At 38.1% G+C, this 17,684-nt stretch overlaps 1 protein-coding gene across 3 annotated transcripts; it reads left to right on the top strand.

Annotated features, from left to right (window-relative positions):
• Positions 1-893: 893 nt before the first annotated feature.
• ubl3b (ubiquitin-like 3b) lies at positions 894-16,331 on the top strand. 3 transcript variants are annotated; one of them, XM_053630784.1, is made up of 6 exons: positions 894-1,305; positions 2,215-2,352; positions 8,908-9,016; positions 9,254-9,340; positions 9,582-9,659; positions 14,730-16,331. In XM_053630784.1, exons 2-6 carry the CDS (start codon positions 2,323-2,325, stop codon positions 14,780-14,782), a joined length of 357 nt encoding a protein of 118 aa, XP_053486759.1. In that variant the 5' UTR covers positions 894-1,305; positions 2,215-2,322; the 3' UTR covers positions 14,783-16,331. The 3 variants fall into 3 exon arrangements, with proteins under 3 accessions (XP_053486759.1, XP_053486758.1, XP_053486756.1); XM_053630783.1 differs by having other exon boundaries at positions 894-1,503; XM_053630781.1 differs by having other exon boundaries at positions 895-1,503; positions 2,211-2,352.
• The last annotated feature ends 1,353 nt before the right edge of the window (positions 16,332-17,684 follow it).

The following is a 17,684-nucleotide window of genomic DNA, read 5'->3' as shown; positions in this document are numbered from 1 at the left end:
TCTGTATACCTATTTTCAACAACAACAAAAAATCGTATTGCTAACATTCTCCAACTGTGATCCAACAATATTACATGTTTTGACCAAGGCAGGGTAAAACATCAGGAGCTGGATTTGCAAGATTACTGGTTTCTATGTTTCCTGTCCTCAAGTTAATAATATATGGAGAAATGTTCTGAATATATTATTCTTAAGATTTAATATCTATAGGCTAGACTATTTTGTTTCAAATTGAAAAAATAATACAAGATGGCCTATACAAATATTGTACTTTAAGAGGTCTAAGTGCCTCATGCCTAAAGCATGTAAGCATCCATCCATTTTTTATACTGCTTATCCTTTCAGGGTCACGGGGAACCTGGAGCCTTTCCCAGGGAGCATCGGGCACAAGGGGTACACCATGCGCCCTAGTAGGTAAACATTATAATGTAAAAGTAATGCATATGTAAATCTATTGTATCATATCATCAATTAGTTCCCAATATTCTTTCATATGTTATCGTTTCCCTAGCTATGTGACATACTTGTGAGGTTTATATATAACAACAGTGCTTTAGCATCACAGGCAAGTCCATTTTAGATTAACAACTTCATTTTCATTTACTTATTTACATTAGACTCATAGATCACACAAGAAAAACAAACTGAATACAGTAAACTGACCAATTACATCTAAATTAATCCAAATACATCTATCTTTAACCTAGATACAGATGCAAAACTTCTACTCTTATTTTGAGACTCATTCCAAGTGTTCATGATTGCAGAGGAGACAGCCTACTCCACATAACAGAACTTAAGAGACTGAACAGAAATCAAAATGGAGTAATGTTTGATAAACTACAACTCCCGGTCTGTTAGGCTGAGCGGTGACGTTCCCTGTGTACTGTATCGTTCCAGCTGCTTTCCGGTGTCTTTAAATGTTCAGCCATTAATCTGAACCTGACACCGATGGTATTTTTTTTAACCGAAAATATCCGAAATACAGTATGGCTATACCGATTAGTTAATTGATTAGGAAGTGACTGTGAATTGGGCGCTTTTGTTGGATTGTTTTAGAGCCGTCGAATTGAAAAACTCGTGTTTTTGGGGCTGTTCGTGCTCTGTGATCGGTCTCGGTTCCTCTTATTTTCTGCCGCAGTCAGAAATTGTTTCAGTTCCCTGAGAGGAGCTAACTGTAGCTTCCTGCTGCTGCTAGTGCTAGTGAAGGCCAGCTAGCAGGAGCCATCGCGTTTCCAAACAAAACGGTGTACTGAGTTGGACTGGTTGACTTCCCAATGCTTCGTCAACAAACTAAACACTAATGTAATTCTTTTTCTTTACTGTGTACTGATTCTGTTTGACCTTGTGGAGCTAGCTCCGTTTGTTCGCGCAGTTAGGCCGTCTGTTTGCACCGTAGCTGGTTTGCTAGCGCCAGTATCGGCTAGCTAGCTAACTTTTCTCGCGGTCAGATAATGCAGCTGCAGTAGGACACTTTCACCCGACATAGAGCCTCGTCTAAAGGTATGTGGCATTTTACCGCGATGTTAATATGTGCTGTTAATATAGCTTACGGTGTTTGAAACAGGCGCAAGATTCATGGTTTCTTTAGCATTTAGCAATTTAGCCGGAGAGCTAATCAGCTGTTGATGCTGTTCGCACCAGATTAGAGCTTGTCATTTTATTGAATAATTTGCTGTTTTTAAATTATTTTGATTTAGGTTACGTGATTCACGGCAGAAATCAAGAGTTGATTTAATATAGAAGTGTGTGTGTGTGTGTGTATATATATAGAGTAAAATATACGTCTCAATATAAATAATAAATATTATATATATGCGATTTCAGACTCCATTTTGACAGCATTTTGATGTTGATTTGATGCTTATTTATTATCCCTAACCATATATATATATATATATATATATATATATATATATATATATATATATATATAAATAAAAAATGAGAATAAATTTCCCAATAAAAAATTTTTATATTTATTTATATATATATATATATATATATATATATATATATATATATATATATATAATCTCGGTGTGTGTGTGTTCATGTGGTAGTAATGTATATATTGGTTTCATATTTTGAGTGTGTTGCGACACATTGACGTTATGACTTGGATAATTACCACCTTACTTTATGAAGTGTGTTATAAACAGAATTATAACCCAGTTTGGGAATGGTGTGAATGTTTGTCTTGGTGCCAGGCAGTGTGAAGCAGAGAAAGGCTTGAGAGAAAAGCACATACAGGCTCTTTGTGCCAGGGTTTGCAACCTCCACCACACCATTTCCTGTGTGCCTTCCTCCTGAACAACAGCCATGAGCTCGCCGAGAGACTCGCAGGACACAGTGAGTATTCTGTTTCCCGCTGTCCTCTTCTCCTTTACCTCATGTTCTGCTGTGCAATTAGAGACACGGCCTGGTATGAAGGAGACATCAAACTGCCTCTGACGTGTACGAACATATGATCTACACACTTGATCAAAACGTATCTAATTTCCAAATAAATTGTGTTTGAGCATTTTTGAATGTTCCTTGAAGATGTTTTAATCGTTGCGGGGTCGCATTGAGAAATCTTTTTCGAGATAGGGTAGGTTTTTTTTTGTACGTATTCAGGTTAAATGACTTACCTGATTTAATAACTATTGAATTAGAAAAGAAATGATTTATATATTATTTCTAGTATTTTTATTATCTGTAGGCCAGAACATTTCAACCCTCTCGGGGTTTAATATTACAAGATGGAGATGTCTCCTACAAATTTTCCACTTGAAGTCTAAGGGCCTAAAACTTTATAATGTTAAAGTAATACATGTGTAAAAACTATGAATCATGTCAACAATTCATTTACAATGGGTTTTCATACAAGTTTCCTGAACACTACTAACTATATATTAACTATAACTATGTGACAATCTTAAGCTTTTTTTCCCCCTCCAGACCGTGTACGTTCTTTGGTAGTTGTCAGTATCAATACTGATACAGAGAAGATTAACATACTTATTAGTTTTAAGCACTCTGGATTGTCATGGAACATGTTTGTTGTTTAGCTTTGTTTTTGTTTATATGAAATATGAGCACAAGGTGTCACAAATGCTCGCCTAGTGATCGAGGAGGAAGGAAAAATGTTAGTCTCAGTGCTCCCTCATGTGTGGGAATTTCCCTGCACACTTGTGTCACTGCTCTGCGTTTGTGAATACCTTTTGCATGTACTCAATTCCTGGCACCTTGCTCTTCTTTTTTTAAAAAAAAAAAATTTTATTACATTTTTAAAAATAGTGATCACACTCCTTCTTGTACGGTGGGAAGATGCTGTAGTTCCTACTCTTCATATTTTCACAGAGATTGCCATCAGCAGTTATGAAAGGCACTCAGATTCCTGTCATTAGTGTGACAACATGCATTAGGCATACATCCTGTAGTATTTGGTATCAAAGCTTTTTTATTATTTATTTATTTAGTTAGTTAGTTTTTTTATGAGGATGAATAATTGACTAAAATATCAGGCAGATTTTTGATCCCAGTGTAGGTGCTGTGCCAATAGGATTGGAGAAATCTTTCAAAACAGATCACGTTAAGGAATCCATATATGTTTGGTGTAATGCTCGACCTTGAAGCGATCTCATGCCCTATTTTTTAAATATTGTATTTTGTTGTTCAGTGCAGCTCGGAAGCACTCTGTGTTGTTCCCTGATGCACATTTTATACAGTGCAAGTGTTCCTCCATGTTGTGCATGTGAGCTTGTAGCGTTCCATAAGATGTGCTGGTTCATATGGTGACGTGAGTATTGCTAAGAGTAATGCATCAGATATAATATGCTGTTTCTTTAGAGTCTTAGAGCAAAGGGTACACGTGGTGGATGTGGTGGTGGTGGTGCTGTTGTTGAAAATATCACAACTACCCATTATCCACCATAGATTTGCTTCTTAATTCCTGAATCCATTAGGGCTGGGGGTTGGCCAAGCTTTCCACCAGCTTTGTGAGGAGCTAAGTGTTTGTAAACAGACTGATGCCGTGATGTCATTGTGTGCTCCATTGTTCTCTTTTTTTTGATGCCCATCGGCAAAAGTCAAATTGTTCCATGTGTGACAGAATGGGGAAGGGCCGTCCTACAATTCAGCAGCACTCAATGACAGATCTGATATGCTTGACTGTACTGAATAACATCACGTAAAAAGGAAATGCTGAACATGACACAGCCATATGACTTCAGGATGTTAGAAGATTATTGTCTTCTTGCCATGGTTGTTATCATCTTGGAGCAGTCACTGTCTGAGTAACGAACTAAAGTTCTGTTACAGTAGGCTAAGCTTTAAGTAATCACAATTTTTGGCAACCTTCATTTAATTACACAACGATCATCGTGAGATAATTAGCTGACATTAGGCATCAGTTTGTACTACTCTGGTGCGTTAAACCACAAGCTCCTATTGATATATTTTATGTGTGTCTAACCAGCCACATAACACTCTTAATGATTTTCTTCTCTCTGGTTCTTGAACGTGTTGAGAATGCAAACCAAGCCACTTTTCTTAGGCTTGAACGGTTGCCACTGTTCAAAAGAAAGGGCAGAATTGTACGAATTGCACATGATTTACGTGAACAGTTAATATCATTAGGTACACAATAAAAACAAAATGTAAGTTTCTTGTAATTTGGCAGGAATTGAACAGACACGCACGCACGCGCACACACACAGAGTGAAGTGGATGATAAGAGAGACAGAGATTCAGTATTGCTATTCAGTTGATTTCTGGGGTTCCCATATGTCACCTTTTATAGGCCTTTTCTGAAAAATACAGCACGGACCACCACTAACATTTGGAATTGGAGCTGTATCATGTGGTCAGGTGAGACCGAAAACACGATGAACAACACTGGTGTGCATAGGAGTAAAATCAGTGTAATATACAGTAAAGGATCATTGGTGCTTCTGTACTATATTGTGGCCAGTGGTCTAGGGGCTCTTGTGAATATTGATGGCATCATTAAATCTGCTAAGTACCAGGATACTTTAACCCAAAACCTGGTCTCCTTGTCTTGAAAGTTCCTGAAAGTCTGCAAAGGAAAATGCAGATTTATCTGTCTCTCCATCAGCTACAATCATGTGGACATCTTGAAGATGGCATAAGTGATTAGGTTAAAAAAAAAAAAGACTGCAGTACCCGCACCCACAATGCATGGCTGTTGTTTGCCTGTTTACAGAAAAAGAGAACCAAAACAATAGTTTAACAGATGGATTCGACATTTGATATTCATTTATTCATCTTCAGTGACTGAGTTATCCTAGTCAAGGTAGAGTGATGTTTGATTATGCTTCTGTTAATGAAATTCTGAAAAACTTTTGATGTAATTTGACTTTTCTTTCTTCAAACAGTGCATAAGTTGCGATTACATAATAATTTATTATAAATATAGAAATAAAATTAGCTATTCTTTCCATTACTCTTTATCCATCTTACTCTTTATCAAAAGTTTAAACCCTTTAAAAATTGCCATCTCATTGAGACTCTATCCCAGGAATGAGCATTAGCCAGCAATACATCCTGGATGTAATGTGAGTCCATCACAGGCTGCCATGTAAACACACATTCATGTACTCCTTCGCACCTAGGGGCAATTTATTGGTTTTGGGAGGTGGAGGAACTCGCATAGATCCAAGGAGAATATGTATAGAAACTTCACACAGACAGTAACCTGAGCTCAGGAGTGAAGCAAGGACCTCGGAGCAGAATCATGGACCACCATTTTATTTATTTATTTATTTATTTATTTATTTATTTTCTATATTCCTGTCTATTTATTTCAGAAAATGGGAGAATAATTCTGTAGATGAGCTTAGCCACACATTGGTCCTTATTCTGAGTTGCTTATGGAAATTCCATTGACCAATCCATCCATTCCATTGCATTCATCAATTTTATAGTGGTCATATCTTTAGCTGTCATATTTTCCAATTCGTAATGGCACACAGTCATAACACCTGTGTGTATTGTGTCGATGCCTTTGAGGATAAATTGAGGTGTGCCGATTGCACATGACCTGTTTATAGAGCTGAGCTATGCACAGCTGAAGCTGATTTGTCACCGCTCGTTTTTGAGCTCAAACTGCAAGTTTAACGAGTTCGACACAGATTTGTTCATATGTCTTTCTCGTTTCTACACTACCTTGATAAATAAGGGCCACTGTGACTGAAGAGCAGTCTTATATTTGTGAAAGATTTACACATTTGTAGGAATTTGGGCTAAATACTGATACAGTATAGTACAACTTACTTTTGCTCCTACAGGTTTAAAGGGACTTTATAAATAATCATTATTTTAATACTAAATGCAGAAGTAATCGTCACTGATATTGTTTTGCTCATTATCATGTAGTCCTGTCTATACTGGTTCTTGTGATTCTGTGACTGAGACACCAAAAAGTTTGAGGACCTTAACAGGAAATTCTTGTTTTTCTCACTTCTGCTTTCAGAGACTAACCTTTATTTCTCTCTCTCTCTCTCTCTCTCTCTCTAATAAATATATATATATATATATATATATATATATATATATATATATATATATATATATATATATATATATAATATAATATAATATAATATGTATTTGAGAGAGAGAAATCGTTCTGAATGCATGGACTCAGATGATGAGTTGCAGTTTTATGCTTTATGGTCATTCTTTGATTTTTGTTCCTTGGCCCTATGTCTCAGGGGCCTAGTGGCAGCAAGGGGACTAAAACCCAAAGCTGTGCCAAGACCAACTGACTTGCTTTTTCCATCCTTCATCTTCCACCTGATTCTGAACGAGTGCATTTATTCCCAGCCAAACCCTGTATACAGCATGAAGGTGATGTAATATAACCGAGGAGTCATTCAAAACCAGAAATGGCAGAATGTACCTTTTTAAGCTGGCGGGGGGGGAGATAAAAAGAGCTGAACAAGAAACCTCTTTTTGGATTCTTTTAGTCTCAAAGTGAGCTCAGACACTGTTCCTTGTCTCATTTTATTTTGGGAGCAGTAATAAGGTCTGGTGGTACCTAACCTCAATCCACAGTGCAACTGAGCTGCCATCCGTGCTTCCCTTTTAGAGCAGGATGTTCAAAATCAAATCAGGTCACCTGCATTTGGTACGCTAATTTCCATGATGCAGCTTAAATGGCAACTTTTTCTTCTTTGAAATGTACTTTAATAGAATACAGGAAACACTGACTTTTTCAGCGTTGCTAGTTATAGGAGAGTAATGAGGAGTAAAACATTTGCCTGTAATAAGAGGTGCACAGTCACTGGCCTCAGTGCCCCAGGCAGATATTATATGTCCTGACTATGAATTTTTTTAAAATTTGTTGTTTCTGGTTGGCCTAGTGGGTTCAGAATCTTGCTGATTAAAAGCAGTCACCAGCATTTTCCTCCTGACTGATAAAGAAAATCTCGCTCCCTATTGAGTTTCAAGAAACAATTTTCCATTTGATTTAACTGTTTAAAATAAATGTACATTTTTGCATTACATTTATCGTGATGTACCTTGACGCCCTACTCGCTCTTGAATCTTGCTAGCTGCTAAACTGCAAACAACTGAGGTGTGGTCTGTTCCTTGATGGGAATTAATTTCACTAGATGGATTAAGTGGCTTGCATGAGCGATGGACAATCTTTGTTGAATTGGAAACCTGCAGTGATGTATAAACTATGACAAACCTAAGCAAAATACAGAACAGTGCAGCTCAAAACTTTAATACAAATGCAATGTGCAATAATTCAATAATTATCAAGGGCATAGACACGACATGCTACATAAGAGACATTATCAGGTGAGTATAAGGCCTATAGTTATATAATCATCCCCTCCATGAGAATTCCAGTCCTAAGGCTGGAGTAATGCATATGACCAGCAAACGAAACTACTAGGTTTTAGCTAATTTACGATTTCTGGGCAACCAAAACATTGAAGTGGTAAAGCACATTGGATCATTTATTGATTGATTGATTGATTGATTGATTGATTTATTTTTAACTTACTAGCAAATATTTCCACCCCAGATAATAAGCTGGATTTAAGATTTTAGTTCTGCCAGTTAAGCATTTTTGGTTAATATTTGGTTAATATAGGTTTCACTCTGTTATAGACTGACATTTTGGAGTCCACATGATGGCTGGATTTGCTACCAGGCCTTTTGGTTCATGATGTATGGAGAGTTCGCACCAATGCAGGACTATCCGATCTGTTATATAATTATGACTCGGCTGTTCTCGAGTCTTTAAACACGTGATGCATAGCATTTTATGGCACTCACTTAAACATTACCTTTGTTACTTTTATGTTTTGAGTCTGCAATTTGAGGTCTGGCTGGTTATGTTTATAACAGCTTGTAGTGGCAGGCTTCTTTTTTTGTTGTTGTTTGTTTATTGACTTACTGTATGTCTTCCCATGTATTGGTGTGTACAATGCATTTGCTACAAATCAAGTGTATTGCTTTCACCTCCTGTGACAGAGTTTATGAAAATTTAATAACTCTGTATTGGGATGTCTGGAACACCTAGGGTTACTACATTAGGGCGTTAGACCAGAGAGCGAGAGGGAAGCAAAGGGCTAGTTGTTCTTGGTTTCACGGCACGAGAGAGTGCAGGAATGCATCTTTTTGCCCCACCCTGTCTGTCTGGTCACTCTAGTCCATTTAACAGGAAGTGTTATAGGAAACGACTGATTTGAGAGACAAGCAGTCGAGGCAGCACATTGGAAACAGTATCTCTTTCAGTGGTTGTGTTTTTAGGTTTCATGTCATTTCAGCATGAGGATGAAGGGACAAGTCATGTGTAACTTAATGGTTGTTTTGTTGAACGTGATAAAGGTTTCAGTTCACTTTTAAACAGGTGGTTATTACTGGTTCTTTTGCTGCTTTCAGGTGAACCTGCGTCTGATCCTCGTGAGTGGTAAGACACAGGACTTCACCTTCTCCCCTAATGATTCGGCCACAGACATTGCTCGTCATGTCTTTGAAAACTGGCCTGCAGGTAAGTTTTGAAAGCTAAACTAGATGGGATAATTATGATTGGTTCACGTAATTGTTTCAGTTTATTTAAGTCTGCCTGACTAAAGACAGTTGCTGGCTACTGAAGACAGTATTTGGGTTAAACTTATGTCTTGATTAACTAGCTTTGAGTAACATTTACTTTGTATGCTTTCAGATATGCTTCTTCCCACAGTATGTGTCGAACGGTGTGATGATTTTGTCTCTGTTTTGTTTTGAGGATGGGAAGAGGAGCAGGTGAGCAGCCCCAGTATCCTAAGACTCATTTTCCAGGGCCGGTTCCTGCATGGCAACGTCACACTAGGAGGTAAGAGGCACATTATGCCTGTCAAGCACAGTCTGATGACCTGACTGGCAGTCTTTTACTTTCTTTTGTCTTGGACTGTTTTAAAAAATAATAATAATAATTTTTAAGCTTATTCTATTGTTTACTTTAAGATTATATTGGTGTTCAAAAAGAGCTTTAAAATGTTGGTTATTTGCTGAGAATCAGACATTCATAAATTGTAAATAACCAGTATTCACTTACTGTATTGTTTCTTGAATAGCCCTGAAGTTGCCTCCTGGACGAACAACTGTTATGCACTTGGTTGCCAGAGAGACACTGCCAGAGCCCAACTCCCATGGTAAGAGCTCAATTGTCCCTTTGGCAGTCCCTTTACACACATCCAAAGCATGTCTGAATGTGTGGGTCCTTTCTTAGTCTCAGACTCTGTGGCTATTAATCTTCAACAACATATTCATTTATACTTCAAACCCCATTTGGTGGTTTTTCTGGGGAGGAGCAGGACAAAGCTGATTTGTTACCATATCTGAAATGTGACCTATACTAGTACAGAATAAATTGAAGAATACACCACACATACAAATTTGTTTATGAAATACAATACATCACTTGAACATTATAGTTCTGGTTGCTTAAAAAAGTGTTCTAAAAACTATATATATATATATATAAAAAAAAGGCAGTGACGCACTATAATTATTCATCCTTGCCCAGAGACTGCCCAGTACATTTCCAAACTTTGTCAAATATTTGCTCTTGCGTTATTAGAATAATGGTTCTCTCGATACAATATTAATTATTTATCTTGCGCACATTTCATACACTGGCACAGATTCTTCTTTTCCACATGAGTAAAATAATTTTTTTCTGCTATTACCATGCCAAGTGAAACTGTATAAAACAGCCACGGTTAGAATACTTGTTACCCCTGCAATTGCTATAAGTGGCTTATGGCTCCCAGTTCTTATTAAATGCTTTAGCAAAACATTTTATACACTTTGTACAAAAAATATACAACTGCTATCTATTTTTTATTACAGACAGTTGGGTAGAGATTATGTGCAACTTTCAATGATCTAGACTAATGTATCTGTTTGAGAGGACCGTCTTCCCAAAACTTATGTTCCATCAAGCTCAGTTGACAAACTTGAGTGCATTTTTGTCTGTTATATCTGGTAAAAAATAAGAAACTTGTCCCTGTTTAATTGGATTTATTGGGGGTTTTTAATGTATTGTTGATGTATTGTTTTTCTAAAGTATCATGTTTCTTTTATATAAAGCTGTAGCAGTTTGCTGGTGTGGAAACAGTGAAAGGGTGTGTTACTATAACTTGTGAAATAACCTCCTGAGCTAACAGCCTGTACTGTGGTATTATCAGGGGTGGGTCTTTCAGAGGAATAATATGGAGCACAGTAGCTATGTGTGGAGAGCTAAAGAGCTTAGTGTGACTATTACAGGTTGTATATGATAAACCATTGAAATCACATAACTTGGTTACACCAACTAAGATTAAACTTTAACCAGTATTAGATCGGAACCATTGGCTATAACGCCCTGCTTTTGTTTAAAGTTAAACTAAGATTAAACTGTTTTAGTCCCTTACTTTAAACTCTGATCTAAATTAAATCAGGGGTTTCTTTTGATCTTGAAGCTGAGGTGATTAAGGTTTGTGAAATGGCAGAAAATATTTGATGGATGACTGGAAATCTTTCATGAGATTTTTGAGCAATTGTCACGCAAAACATTTTCTTATCCAGGCACTGAAAATAATGACTTTGTATTAAGTCAGAGACTATACACACAGCAGTTCTGGTGTAATGGCTTTTTATGTTCATTGACCTTGTTCTCGGTGCAAGAATAAGTCAATGATAACATTGACTGTTGTGTTTGTATTGTGATTGTGGTTCAGCAGCCAAAAACCATCAATTTTTTTATTTTATTTTTTCGTACTGGGTATGTTAGACACCCATGAGAAGGGTGATTTTTGTAAAATCAATGTAAATACTTATGGTTCTATACACAGAGCAGTTTTATAAGCTGTGTTAAACAGCTTCAAAAGCTCCAGATAGGTGGGTACGGAGTTACTATCTGATAAAACAACACAGTTTCTAGATAGAGAAAGAGCCAAGTTATGTTCCCGAGTGTTTTAACAACCACTTAATGGTTGAGCTATTAAAGTTATGTGTTATGTAAGGGTTGATATTTGCATAGGGAGCCTAGCTTCCACTTGATAGCAACTTCTTGCTTTCTGACTTAATGGTAAGACACATCATAAACCCTAAACTGTTTGCCTTTGAGGTAAACGTAAAGCCTAAGAAAAGAAAAATGAACACACCCGTCTTTAACGTTGACTGTGGTTTCTGAATGAATGTGTTCCTGTCAAGTATATTTACTGTTGAGCTTTTTTGTACCTTACTAAGCTGTTCTGAAAGTTACATGGGAACTAGGGTTGTCACAGTACCACAATATCTTAGGATACTATACCAGTTGAAGTATCACGATACCACGTAGTAACACGATACCATGCAATATTGTTAATTCATAATTCAAATCTACATAATGAGCCAAATTTACAGAAATACATGGATATACAGTTGCAATCAAAATTATTTAACCCCCATTGCAAATCAGGTTTATTGTCAAAATTTACAGACTTTCAGCTGTTTGCAATGAACAAATCATTCAATCAATGAACAAAAGCAATTGAAATAGTTCAACACAAGAAATGCTTCAAGTGGTTTCCCCAAATTCAACTGAAAATGCAACTTATAATGATTTCTCCAGTTTCAAAATTATTCAACTCCTTCATGGCAAACATCTTTAGTACTTAGTAGAGCACCTTTTGCTGTTATGACCTGCTGCAAACGAGATGCATAGCTTCTGGCAGTGTTCCTGAGGAATCTTAACCTATTCCTCATGAGCAATGGCCTTCAGTTCAGTAATATTCTTGGGTTTGCGTGCTGCAACCGCCGTCTTCAAATCCCACCAGAGATTTTCTATGGGGTTCAAGTCAGGTGACTGTGATGGCCCTGTAGAATCTTCCAGGACTACTTCTGCAACCAAGCCTTGGTGGAATTTGAGGTATGCTTGGGATCATTGTTCTGGGATCAAAGTCCAATGGTGCCAAACTTCACCTTCCTCACAGACGGCATGACGTTTTCTCCTAGGATTTCCTGATACTTCAATGAATCTATCTTACCCTCCACACGCTGCAGGTTTCCAGTGCCAGAGGATGCAAAGCAGCCCCAGAGCATCACCGAGCCACCACCATGCTTGACTGTGGACAGAGTGTTCATTCTTCTTCCTCAGACATACCGCTGATCCATCGTGTTGGAAAGTTCCAGTTTTGTTTCATCGCTCCACAGAACAGAATACCAAAACTTCTCTGGCTTATTTATATGATTAAGAGTCAACTTTTCTTGTGCTTTTGGGTCGGTGGTAGTGTACGTCTTGGAATTCTGGCATGGGAACCTTCCGCGTTTAGTACGCGTCTTACTGTGCTTACGGAAACCTCAGTGCCTGTTGCCACCAAGTCTTGCTGCAGGTCTTTTGCAGTCATTTGAGGGTTTTTCACAACCTGCCTTCTCAGAAATCTGGTTGCAGCCATTGATCGCTTCCTTTTTCTGTCCCGTCCAGGTATTTCATTCATTTTCTACCCCTAGTCAGTTCAGGTATTTCATGTGTTCCAGCTCAAGCACACCTGCTGCAACTAATTAAGCCTTTGATTAGTTGCATCAGGTGTGCTTGAGACAACACCTGTTTTGCATATTTGTGCTGTTGTGAGGAATTCTATTCAGGGGGTTGAATGATTTTGAAACTGGAGAAATCATTATAATTTGCGTCTTCAGTTGAATTTGGGGAAACCACTTGAAGCATTCATTGTGTTGAACTATTTCAATTGCTTTTGTTTGATTTGTTCATTGCAAACAGCTGTAAGTCTGTAAATTTTGACAATAAACCTGATTTGCAATGGGGGTTGAATCATTTTGGCTGCAACTTTAAATGAAAACAGACAAACCAAATTTACCTCTGAATACATTATAAGTGAGAATGAATAACTGGCTATTGGGAAAAACTCAAGAGCAATCATACAATTGACAAGCAACTAAATCAGTGTGCCACGTATTTAATCTATAGTTCCCTAGAGTAATAAAAGCATGCAAATGGAAATTGTCCTCAGAGTGTGAGTTTGGAAATTAACTCCAAAAATATAATAAAATTGGGAACGTTATCTTGCTTACTAGCAAACACAGCTAACTTCAGGGTTCATACAGATGCTTCATAATGAAATTCCAGGACGTTTAAAGCATTTAAAATGCACTTTTACTTCTTTTTCTTGTTTTTCTTTCCTTTCAAGCAGTATACAAGATATGCCATTCAAATATATTCTTTATTTCTTCTTTTTAAATTCCAAAAACCAATAAATAAAATAATAATAATAATAATAATAATAATCAAAATAAATAAAACAACCAATATATTTTTCTGTTTGTTGTCAGACAACAGAACGAGTATGAAATAGTGACTGAAACGCGGCCCATTAAGAGACATGTTAACCAGCAGTCACTTCCAAGGCATTTCCAATTTTATAACCACAACATCGTCTGACAAAATCATCATACACAAGTTAAACACAACGGCTGTGCTGTGATTTCTACTATATTTACATATAAAATAATTACTTGGAGACACTTAGAAATGAGTGAATGTGCTGCTCCTCTCTCTCTCTGCCGCTCCCGGACCAGAGTAGGCGCAGAGAGTTCGGGTTGTGGGGAAGCAGGACCTCGCGCTCGCAGGACAATACTGGCCACTCTCTTCTACAGAAAGTAGCTAAGGTTTTCCCAAACAGTCGCTGGATTTGTCACTAGGTGCTGTTTGAGAGGAAAAACAAAGTCGTTGTGAAGGAGTGAGTGAATAGTGGGAGGAGGGGGAGGGGCTGTAGCGGGGAGTCATATATTTTAAGTGAAAGGATTGTATTTGTGTTCTATTGAAAATAAACACTTTATTTATTTACTTATTTAGCTTTTTTTGTATTTATTGACTGTATAATTGAAGCACTTTTCACTCACCCCTAGATAGAAAATCGCCAGTACTTAAATTTCAAAAAGCCAAATTCAAGCACTTCAAGCACCTTATACGAACCCTGATTTTAGTGTTTAGACACAGCGGTTAGCATAACGCTAACTCGCTTACTATCAAACGCTGCTAATCTTATTATTTACACACAGCAGTTAGCATAAGATTAGCAAACAGGAAATCTTTAAAGATTAAGCTAAAGAATTTGGGTTATATGAAGTGTCACCATGCAACCCTTATGGGAACATAATGCAATTTTTTTGGTAGGTTTTGGGTACTTTGTTGGAGCAGTGATTTTGCCTGCTGCTCATTTTGTTTGCTTTTGTCTTTAAAGGCCAAAGAAACCGGGAGAAGACTACAGAAAGCAGCTGCTGCTTACTGCTGTAAAACAGAAGAGATCTCCCTGATCTACCTGGAACTCCCTGATCCCTGAACATGCCTTCTATTCCTCTATCCCTGCTCCCTTTTTCTGCTCACCAACCTATGATGCATTCTGAATGATTATAGAATGGCTCAGAGGGTCAGATAAATTTGTCATTCACTTTATTCCTGTATAGTAGCTGGAAACCTTCTGTGCCAAGTACTCGAATCTTTCATTTGCCCTATTTTCTTGCCAAAATTACTTTTTGCTTAGTAAAACCATGATCCTTTGTACATAGATCTCTATTAAAATCCAAATATCCAGATAACTAAAAAGGAAAATGTAAAATAAGAGTGTGATAAACTGTTTAGGGAATTTCTTGTACTCTAGAGAGAATACCGAGGTCCCTTTCTCCACATACACAGAGTATTTTCTGACCAGAAATGTGGATTTGGACATGGCTCAGCTCTTAAGGGCTAGCTGGCACTTAAACTCGCACATCTGATCATCACCATTGATTGCACTCTACTCAGACCCTTATCTGAAGCCAACAGTGGTTGACAGAACATCACTTCACCACTTTCCAGCTGACATCATAACATGTTTGGAAATCTCTTGCTTTGTACAAATGGGACAAGAAAGAATTTACCCTTACATTGGTGGACTGATAGGACATGCCATGACCACCCCATATGCCTTTGACGCTGGACCAAGCAAGAGTTTGAACTCCATCATAAGGCTTTTTCTCTCCTGATGTGACGGCTTTGTCGACACCTGTGCATGCCCTAGTCTAGTGTTTTCTTACCCTGGGTGTGTACCTGACTTCTTGGAAAACTGTTCACCTCTTATGTGCTTGAAGGTCTGTCTGCCTGAAAAGGAAGTGAAAAGGTTGCCAAATGTGCTTGAACTGTGAGAAACTCATCATCTCCTTAGCCACATAAGATACACTTTGTCTGCTAAGATGTCCTGAGGGACAGTCCGTCTGATGCAAAGAATAAAAAGAAGGGAATCGTCAGTGGGCTCCTGCCTGAAAGCCTTGGCCATAAAGGCTGCATTGTAAGCATGGTAGATTCCCTGAGCACCCCGGCGAGCTCCACGGGCTTCGGAAAAGACTGTAAGTGAACAGGGGGTGGCATCCCTTAATGGGCCCCAGCATGGGGTTAGGAGGAAAAATGGGTGTTTTTATTTCCTAATGTTTGTATGCTGTCTGCTTTTCTTTTGACTTCAAATGGTGGAGAATTAATATTAATATTAATAATGGAATTCTAAACAAAGTTATTTGTAATCTTGTGTCTGTGTATTTCAGCTTTTAATTGCTATACATTTAAAAGACGACTGATGTGAGTGCGAGACGGGTTTTTGTGGAGGGATGGCCCAAATGATATGGGAGAACAGATCAGTCATGGGTAATAATGTCCAGTGGTCTTCACTCTTCCTTTGAGTGGTCATCCCTCAGCGAGTGTGTATTAAAAATTGTCTGCTATAAAATTAGCTTCAGAATATTAAATGTACAAATACAGTATGCCTAAAATCCTGTATTATAAATTAATAATTAAAAAAAATCTTTCAACTAAACTCCGTGTCAAATGATCTTTTGATTTTCATGAGGCCTGTGCTCTCAGGTTTTCGGCTGTAGATGGCAGTGTTGCTTCGATTCTATGAGTAGATGCCCAAATCCATTTCTCAGCATCCATCCATCCATCCATTTTCTATACCGCTTATCCTTCAGGGTCGCTGGGAACCTGGAGCCTATCCCTGGGAGCATTGGGCACAAGGTGGTGTACACCCTGTACAGGGTGCCAATCCATCAGCCGAGCACAATCACACATTCACACACCCATTCATACACTACAGACACTTTGGACATGCCAATCAGCCTACCGTGCATGTCTTTGGACTGGGGGAGGAAACCGGAGTACCCGGAGGAAACCCCCGCAGCACGGGGAGAACATGCAAACTCCGTACACACACGGCAGCGGCAGGAATCGGAACCCCCCAACCTTGGAGGTGTGATGCCAACGTGCTAACGACTAAGCATTAATTATGGTCATTCTGGATGCAGACCAGACATTATGCCTGACTATGTAGAGAATGTTCACTGTCTTCAATCAGTCTCTGAGAATCTGTCTGTGTGTATATTTGGTTTAGCTACTGTTTAATGCCAGTCTGAGAGCAAGACACCATTCTTGTCAATAAAATAAGCTTGCTTTCTTTTTTTAAGCAGTGCTTGCCTGATTCTGAAAGAGTCTTTCAAGATGTATAGCTGAGAGAGATCCAGCTTTCCAGTTGACACTGGCAGTGAAGTGAAGGAAAAGGAATGAACCAGATGGTCCAGGCAGCCTAAGTACACATTTCTTAGGAGTGAACTGTGAAGTCTTGTCCAATTTCTTTGCTATCAGGATACATTTAACTATTGAAGCACAAGTTATACCTCTTTATAAGCAGACAAAGGTGAATCATATTTTTATACCTGTGCAGGGTCAGAACTCTCTCTTCCTCTGTGTGAAGGAAGGGAAAAGTCCTGTGGGAGTGATGGGGCAGCTGCCTCACAATTCCATTTCCTCTCCGTCTCTGTGGTTTGGCTCAGAGATTGCTTAAGGGAAAAGCCTACTATATGAGGCACAGCAGGAGTGTATTGGCAAAGGTGGTCAGTTATGGTATAATTTTTTAACCGTTGGAGACCTTTTTCTCTCATTTAAAGTAATATTCCTTTCATTCTCAGGGAGCTTTGACTCCCATTTTGGGCCCTCTGATAGAAAATGTGTCTCTGATGTTACATTATATTACATTTCTAATGAATGCATGTTTTCTAACTGAAAACTGGTACCCATCACATTCAACATTTCTAATACATAATTTCTTTTAAAATGCTCTTTACCGTAATGGAACACAGGCTACTGGCATCATGTCCACAATAACAATAATGGA

Source organism: Ictalurus furcatus, chromosome 8, assembly GCF_023375685.1.
Source record: "Ictalurus furcatus strain D&B chromosome 8, Billie_1.0, whole genome shotgun sequence".
In the NCBI taxonomy this organism is placed as follows: Eukaryota; Metazoa; Chordata; class Actinopteri; order Siluriformes; family Ictaluridae; genus Ictalurus; species Ictalurus furcatus.
The sequence above is the reverse complement of the archived record's forward strand: the minus strand, read 5'-3'. Positions and strand labels throughout refer to the sequence as shown.

Excerpts from the sequence above, each read along its gene's own strand:
- ubl3b (XM_053630784.1), top strand. The coding sequence starts at position 2,323 with ATGAGCTCGCCGAGAGACTCGCAGGACACA. Across the intron at positions 9,341-9,581 it reads TGGCAACGTCACACTAGGAG|CCCTGAAGTTGCCTCCTGGA; the intron begins GTAAGAGGCACA and ends TTTCTTGAATAG. Across the intron at positions 9,660-14,729 it reads GCCAGAGCCCAACTCCCATG|GCCAAAGAAACCGGGAGAAG; the intron begins GTAAGAGCTCAA and ends TTGTCTTTAAAG.